The sequence below is a fragment of the Pyxicephalus adspersus genome, chromosome 2, assembly GCF_032062135.1.
Source record: "Pyxicephalus adspersus chromosome 2, UCB_Pads_2.0, whole genome shotgun sequence".
NCBI classification, from domain to species: domain Eukaryota; kingdom Metazoa; phylum Chordata; class Amphibia; order Anura; family Pyxicephalidae; genus Pyxicephalus; species Pyxicephalus adspersus.
Genome location: NC_092859.1, coordinates 24,648,930 through 24,657,892, shown reverse-complemented (window position 1 = coordinate 24,657,892; position 8,963 = coordinate 24,648,930). Strand labels below are relative to the sequence as shown.

The 8,963-nt window shown below is 41.2% G+C and overlaps 1 protein-coding gene across 1 annotated transcript in view; it reads left to right on the top strand.

Annotated features, from left to right (window-relative positions):
• Positions 1 to 458: 458 nt before the first annotated feature.
• WNT5B (Wnt family member 5B) overlaps positions 459 to 8,963 on the top strand; it is a 78,016-nt gene continuing 69,511 nt past the window's right edge. Inside the window, exon 1 of the mRNA XM_072400052.1 lies at positions 459 to 889. Within this exon, the coding sequence (XP_072256153.1) occupies positions 875 to 889 (15 nt within the window). The 5' untranslated portion in view covers positions 459 to 874. The remainder of the gene's footprint in view (positions 890 to 8,963) is intronic.

Genomic DNA, 8,963 nt, shown 5'->3' with positions numbered 1-8,963 from the left:
ACTTCCAGACTGCAGGTTTTGGGACTTCCAGGCTGCAGGTTTCTGGTCTTCCAGGCTCCAGGTTTCAGGACTTCCAGGCTGCAGGTTTGGGACTTCCAGGCTGCAGGTTTGGGACTTCCAGACTGCAGGTTTCAGGACATCCAGGCTGCAGGTTTGGGACTTCTAGGCTGCAGATTTGGGACTTCCAGACTGCGGGTTTTGGGACTTTCAGGCTGCAGGTTTCCGGACTTCCAGGACATTTCCCAGCACAAAGACCGGACAGTCCCTGGAAGCTCAGCGATCACCTCAGCCCCGCCCCTCCTCAGCTGTACTAGACAGTGGGCGTGACAGTGGGCGGGGAGAGGAGGCTCGCTATGCGGAGCGGGGCGTGTCTGAGTAGCACAGTAGGCGGGACGATCGCATAGGGGCGTGTCTCTGGTTCTCCGTTCTGCTCTCACTAGTGACACTGGCCGCTCCGGGAAAGTTTCTCATCTGCAGTGTCAGGGGCCACAGAGGAGTTCCTAAGGGCCACCGTGTGCAGCCAGGGGACTATCTTCACAACCAAGGGGCACACCTAAAGCCAGGAGGAGCAGAGCATCTCTTAAAAGAACCCCATTCTGCAGTTAGGAGCCACAAAGCATTTTCTAGGGGCCACAGCACATCTCAGGGGCCAGTCACTGCAGTCTGGGACCACACCTGCAGACAGGGGCCATAATTTGCAACGGGGGGCCAGAACATAAATTTTTGGGAACTCATCTACAGCCAGGAGCAACTGATCACAGGGGCCACAGAGGAGCTCCCAGGGGCCAAAGAGCAGGAGAGTGACCCCCGGAGCCTGGTGACCCTTTGGAGAGAAGGAATATATCTAGGTGGATTTATCTTGTCCTGGGATCCTATGCTGGACATGCAGGTAAGTCCTGTGGTTGGTGAGCACACTAACTAACCCTCCCTAACTAGTCCCCCAGCTAGTCACTAACACTGCCGGCTCCATATCTGCCTGGTGTACATTGCAATATCTGGAACTGTCTATGCCTTTGTCAGAACATTCTGCTTTTTGTTTTCCCTATTAACATTTTCTCCTGTATTATTAAATGCAGGAAAAGTTTATATAAACCAATCAGGTAACTGGGATTACACTGCGAGGGTCACCTATCCTTACCAGGGCCCCTGGAAATCATTGGGCACTTGCTGGACACTTGTCAATTCCCACCAAGGGTTAACCTAGGCTGGGGTCAGAATATACCCTTACAGAATATGGAAATACCCCCATAGAATATGGAAATACCCCACGCTAGTATTAGGGGTATACTGGTAGTCACAAATCATTTACCTGCTAGTAAAGGTTATCTATATATAGGACCGTTTCTTGCTCTGTGACAATCAATTGTACAAAAATATTTGCAAATGTGCAAAAATTGTACAAACCGATTTTCCAACTCAAAAAAAAAATGCTCTTTGCTAACAGAAGACGTTAAGATTGGGGGTGAAGAGGAGTGAAAGAGGTGAAATGTGCCGCATGATATAATAATAATAATTTATAGCTGACCACATACTATGAGAATCCTAAAAAATCTGTTGTGTCCATTCAGGAGATTGTACAATCAGATTGTGTTAGGTTTTGATCCCCCATGGTTGGTATTGCTGTGGCAATTTTTGGAATTGTTCATATATTTGTGTTTAATCAAAACTCTATCAGATTAAATAATTCTCCTAATAATGAAATAGTCTTATATGGGGGTCGGTGTGGGGAGTCAACCGTAGTTTATCTCTGTGTAACCCTATAAATTGGCTTTGTGAATTAATTCTTATCCTGTACATCCATTATACCATAATACACCATTCAGAACTTTGTATACTTTCCAAACTTTTACTTCCAATTCCTGCAGGTTCTGATTTCTGTTACATTGTAACTGTCATGTGTGGAACCAATCAGTTGCAGCTTTGTCAGTGAAACCAAAATGAAATAATTTGGGGAGATTTCCCTTCACTTCCTGTCTCTGAGACGCAGTAGGAAGTGATAGGAGATCTCTCTTATATTGTCTTCAAAACATATGTGCCCAATGGAAGATTTCTTCTCCAGTTCTTGTAACAACTCAAATGTTTCCAATTTCCCATCAGTATTTGTACCAAAATCAATCAATGGTGATCAGAACAAATAGGACAAATCTGCAGGGATCCAATTCCTTTATCACTCCATATAAAACCTAAGTTATGGCTGGAGATACATTTTACCTGATGACCTTCTTTATGTTCAGGTGTAACGACGACAAACACAATTCTCACTTTTTTTCTGCAAAGGACACAACTAGCTGGGTAATGAGTCTGCTGATCCAAAGTGATTTGGGAAGACCCAACCTGAATGATTGTCCATAATTGTTTGGTTTTCTGTGACGGTGCACCCATGAAATGACGTGATTATATTCACCGAGACAATTAGCATTATCTATGACAGTCCCATATAGGCAATTGTTACAGCGATTAAAGGTGCTGATAATCTCTGCATTTGTGGGCTGATGTTAGTAAACTTTTTGGAGCAGTGGCACCAGGTGTCAGCAGTACCTAAAGTGGACCTGTCATCTAATATTTGCAGGCTGTGTCAGTGTTATAATTCCGGGTATTTATTTTTTCAAAAACGAAATTACAGTACCCAACCTGACGATCATTTGCTTCTTAGAAGGACGGTGCCATTTTTTAACAGACGTTATCCAGGGTCACTATCTACTTCCTGGACTGAGATGTCAGAGATGGTAAATAACATAGCAAGGGAACACTATTGGATGAAGCCCATTGATCTCCTTTATTGGCGAACTTGAGTTAATAAAATGCAATATTTTAGGATTGCTAAGATTCTTATATTAGGCTTTACAAAGTTATATATAAAGTCTGATTAAAGGATCCCAACAATGCTGGTGTATTGCATTTTCAGCCAATAAAGGGGATCACTTGTGCTACAAACTCAGCATTAAGTGTTTAATACCGTACAAGACTCTACTACTGCATTAGACACCAATGGAATCAGTAAGCACCCCATCATATATATCCTATATCTCCATAAATATTTAGTGCAGGTTACAACTCCATCTCTGATATGGTTGTCCTCACTGTGTAGGAAATAATAAATAAATAAATAAATGTGTAGTGTGAATTTGCTTTGAAAAATACTATTCAGTTAATGAGAAGTTTTCTAAACTTTTCAGTCTTTGCAGTCCTTTTACCACACACGGGCCCATATAGCACAGTGCTGGGGACTCTTGTCTCAGGGAGCGCATACAAAAAGGACATTGTATGTGCCTGTCGCCGTGTGTTTAAGGTGAGCCGTGCACAATCAGACATGTGGATCCCAGACTACGCACTGTAAACATACAAAGATTAGGGAAGCTGTTAAATTTGTTGCCACTTCAGTGGACAGATATGTCATGGCTATAAAGTTATCCATTCACAGAGTGCCAGTGTGTGTGCTGATTGTATTATTTATTTATATTCAGTGATGACACTTCTGTATAATATATTTTAGAATGTTGATATATATAAATAAATGATTGCATTTGGGAGCAGCCAAGTTGTCCTTATAAAATGTGAAAGACTAAAATATCTCATATATGGTAATTCCCCCACCTCCTAGATTGTAAGCTCTTCGGGGCAGGGTCCCCTCCTCCTCCTGTGTCACTGTCTGTACTCGTCTGTCATTTGCAACCCCTATTTAATGTACAGCGCTGCGTAATATGTTGGCGCTATATAAATTCTGTTTATTAATAATGTTAATAATAATATTAATAAATGTAAGATTTATGCAATATTTTTCGGAGGACTTTGGAGGAGTTGTACAAATACCAAGATGCCTTGATGGGTCAGTCTGGAGGAGTGGGAATTTCTAGGCAGATGGCATTAGCATGAAAGTGGGTAATGCCCACATGTGATCCTGAAACTGAAATCCAGTGAATGACATGGACAGGGCAGGAAAAGTCAGGCTGGGGAAGAAGGGGCTAAATGATGCTGGGTGTCCTCCAGCCAGGAAATAAATTAGAATCCATCTGATTACAGTAACTTCTAATGCACACTGAGTGAAGCTCACACTATACACAAAATCAGAGTGATCAATGGACAGGGGAGGAACCTGCACGACTGTGCAAGACTAAGATTGGATTCAATAGGATTAAAAAATTTAAGAATTCATTAATGAACAATAATCTTCTTTTATTCATTTAAATGTACAGCTTTCAATAAACAATCGCTGTTGTCCTGCCATGAAGGTCTCACTGCCCTGAAAATCCCCACTAACCAACGTTTATCTCTGCTGCTTTCTTGATTTGAACTACAAGCTTCCTCATCTATACTACATCGGGAAGAAGTGTTTTGCAGTTCACAAAATGTATCAGGGTAGGTTGATAATAGAAGTTATACAGAGAACATACAGAGAATAGAGTAGTGTCATTAATGTCACATGTACACCTTGCATTACAAGGGATTCCCACCATTTCTTGTCTGCACAACTTTTGTTCCCATTATAGAGGTTTTAATTTTCTGTCCTAGCTAACAGCAGATTCTGCAAGATGGTTACTATCATTTGTGCCAAATATTATAATAATTTATAAGGGGATTCAACTCTGTACTCTGAACACCTACTATGTCCAATATGGGGGTTCCCTCTTCTGAGGACACAGGTTTGCACACCTGCTCTATCCATTACAGGGGATTCTACTTTCTGCGTTCAGACCCCTCTGCTCCTTTGTTGCTTGTTTCTGATTACCTCTTTTATTATTTACATGTAAGAATTTAAAAAATGAATTTTCTATACTATGTGGGCTTCCATTAGTTATGAAGACTATGCTTGGTTGTAAAGGTATCTTTCTGGATTTTGTTGCATAGTCTCCCTCTCAGTACAGGCCTGCCCCAGTAACTCTATTATTTTATTTTATCTGTTGCACAGGTGCTAAATATTTCTCTTGGTTATCAGATGGTCACTCAATGGGGAAACCTCAGTTCTAGATTTTAAAGTCATTTTAGTATGTTACACTGAGCTCATATTGACATGAAATGGCCTCCAGGAAAAATGACATTTCTGGAGATAGGTGCATGATGAAAAATGGCGAATACCTTTTATGTCTAAGGATTGTGAGATGACCCTGAGAAGATTTTATCTTCTTGGAAGAAGGCGATTCCTCCTGGGAGACCCATGCCCTCCCCATTCCCTCCATCTGATAAGTCTGTTATCAGTGCTGTTTTCTGCAGATGAGTGTTGTACAGCTGTGACTGTCCTGATAAATCCTCATCACACGTTTAATGATTAAAAGGAAGAGATAACATCTGCAGGTCAGGTACAGCCAGGTATTTGGAATCTCCAACACATTAGAATGAAAGAAAAAGCCCATTCCCATCTATGTCTGGACTCAGGAAAGGATTGAGATATCCTAGAGAGGTAAAGCAGGGGTAACTGGCCATCTGTAATGCCCATTATTCCTGGTGGGTCCTTCCTTCTTACTAAAATTCACAGAGGCCCCCTGCTGCTTAAAATGCTATCTGCCTGGCTTTCATTGTGTTCACATCCATTGTGTATGATTATTTTATCTCCACCTGTGCTACTTATATTCACAATTCTTTCAGACTAATGTGGAGCAAATTTGTTCATTGTTGGAGTTTACATACACTCTAGTGCAGGAAAATAGGGGAGTGGAGGGTGGTATGGTAAAAAAAAAAAGGGAACCTGTTCTGTGTTCAATCCAGAATTTTTTTTTCAACCTGGGTGGGAAGAAAGTATATACGGGTGGCAGCCCCTTTATTGTCACCCAACTTTTCAGCAATTAGACAAAAACAGCCGGGTGGTTAATGAAAAGTGCCGGGTGGTTTGGCCAAATAAAAGGGGCTGGGGAGAACACTTCTGTTGCTTTGCCTTACACGGATCTCCGATAAAATGGTAACAAAAATGTGCTAAAATGCATCCATTAAACATGACAAATTCCCATCTTTCTTATAGAAAAGACTTCTCCCTCCAGTGTTGGCATTATCTATGTCTAGGCATTGGATCACATGATCTCTGTGTTAGAAGGAAGGGTCATTGTTCAGATTGGCTGATTCCGCTGTACATCAGAGATCACTGAATGCTCACTGGGACAACTGCAACAAATTTGTCATTTTTTTGCTGGGCATCTGTCAGGCATCTCTTTCATTGTTGATAATCTTGTTTCTATCTGTGGCAAGCTTTAAAGGATAACTCTCCATTTACAAATAACTTAGCTAGACCACCTCAACCCCTCCTGAACCAACCAACACTAACACTCCAGCTTCTTACTTAAGAACTTTGGCAAAAATCCATTGCATGTTAAGATCTCAGACGTGTTTATGGATGTGCCAGGATGCAGCTTCATCGTGCCATGCAGATCTTTAAAGGAGCACAAGGAATGGCAGAGAAGAGGTTTTCTCTTTTCTAGAGGAGTTCTGGTTGGGAAACACTAGTGTAGTCATTGGGACTCCAGTTATATTCATTTGTTTGCAGTATAACCAAGGCTCACTACACGGCCTGGTGGGTGCACCGCATGTATTTTGCTCCTATTTGGACTATGCAAAGAAAGACGTCCTCTAAAAATCTTAAGCCCTCTTGAAATTTCAGTGGAGTGTCCACCAGCTGATACCAAACAGATCTAAGGATCTTTAAAATCATATTTATGAATGCCATTAGCTACTATTACAGTATACTACCATCATTTAACTTCATTTTGTTTTATATCTATATATAGTAGGGAGATGTATATCTATATATATATATATATATAGTAGGGAAAGGTAAAATGTTATCAGGATTTTCCCTGTTCTTGTTTTTTCTTTACTGGATGCTTTAGAGACAGAACAGAAAGTAAAAGAAGTTAGAGGAAATCTCTTCTTAGACAGTTGTCACTGGGGTGGATGTCCCCATTGGAAGATTTATCCTCTATTCCTGTGACAACATATAGAGTTTGGAAACTTTAACAGATAAATAATTATATTTTTTCTGCACTATTCACTTTTCTAGCTTTGTTTTCCTTCTCCTGCATTGCTGTACAGGGGCTGCAGAAGATTCAAGTATATACATTCATTGCATTTAAAATGCATTAAATGATGTATTCATGAATACAAAGCTGCATCAATATGGGTCTTTTATACATTCCTGGAGTTCAGCTCTAAGTTCATCCAGCTGCGGTATTACTTATTCTTGTATATTATCAATAAACCATCCTATAGTTTGCTGCAGGCTGTCAGTTCTCCCAAATGATTGTCAATAGCAGGGTCATGGGTGGGCATCTCTTTCGGTCCCTGGCACCACACTTCGACGGTATAGCCAATATTTCCACTGTTACCACTTGTGTGGCCAGTACGACGTTTCTTCTCTCTCAATTTCATCATTTTTCACGTTTAAGCTCCTTCCACAAGGCCCTAATTGTGTAAAAAGCAGCTGGGAAGGGCTGAAGCATTGCTGAGAATGGTGTTGATGGAGAAGAGAGTGATCAGTGACACAAAGGGACACGGGGGTTTGTCACACATGACTGATTGAGATTTGGGTGGTCTTGGGAATAAAAGTAGCAGACGGACCTAGCCGCCTGCGACTTTGGAGGGTCATGAAGGTGAAGGTCAGTCATCTTGGGTGATGGCGATCTGGCTCTCTGAGCCTCGGGGAGATCCCACTTAAGAGCTTCAGAAACTTCATTTACCTTGTTTAAAGTGATGGATGATGAATTGCCCATGTCAGCCTTCCACTTAAGAAGCTCACAGTGCACTTATTACATGCTACAATGTCCATATTACGCTGTACACTTCACTTATGGCATCTGAAGGATATCAGTTAAAGGGGCAAATTGATCCCTTAAACTTTAGGGTAGGGGGAAGCATTTAGTTTTTGTAGCATGTTCAGAAATCCATGGCTGATCTTTGCATGTGGAAGGTGTTAACTATACATATGTGCAATTTTAGTCCATCAGTGCAGTTGCATCTGCTGCCTTTGAGCTCCCCATGAGCTGCTAACATATAATTCTGAGAAATGCATCACAACTAAGGCTACCTAGACAATAGCACAAAGCATTATATTGTACAGTAAATCTAAATAAATACTGGATATCTTATTTCCTCTGCAGGCTTTAATATAGGGTAACACAGTGGCCCTGATTTATTAAAGTTCTCCAAGGCTGGAGAGGATACACTTTCATCAGTGAAGCTGGGTGATCCAGCAAACCTGGAATTCATCAGGTACAGGATTCAAAACATAAATTAATCCATTCCAGGTTTGATGCATCACTTCACTGATGAAAGTGTATCCTCTCCAACCTTGGAGAGCTCTAATAAATAAGGCCCTGTATATTGGTAGTTGTCCTTTAAAATGGCACTGTCTCTGGACTTTACACCACTTTAGATTAGATGGCTTTAATGAAGAGGATAGAGAAATGTGCATTGAGGGAAAAGGTAAAAGTTATAATGAATTTTATTTAGTTAACAAAAACCAAACTGTGCTTCCCCCTTCCCCATTCATATGGCACCCTGCATGCGTGGAGCAGTTAATATTTCCCGATATGTGTTTGCAGTCTGCAGACTGACTTGTCTGGTGTTCCTCGGTGAAGTCATCTACATATTTAGGATTTGTTTGATGATGATTTCACTTGAGAAAAGACCGAATGGATATGAGTTAGCAGAGAGTTTTATCAGTGTTCAGGAGACACTTCCCGCTCCATCGTAAAGATGAAAGCCTACAGATATTATAGATAAGGTGTAGGGTTAGTGCAGTGAGGATGTTCCATGGTCTTATGGGATCCATCTTGTCTTTGAAGAGGCCAGTTGATAGACTGTCAGAGACACTTTGCTTAAGAGGACACAGACTCAGGAGACAAAGGAAGAGTGCCGGACAGACATGATAACTGTAGAAGTGGAGTTAAAATTTTGGCCAGCTGAGAGACTAGAGTCCCGTTTTTTACAGAACTCCCAGGAAATCAAGCTGAACACATATTGTAGTGTTCCTGGGCAAAAAA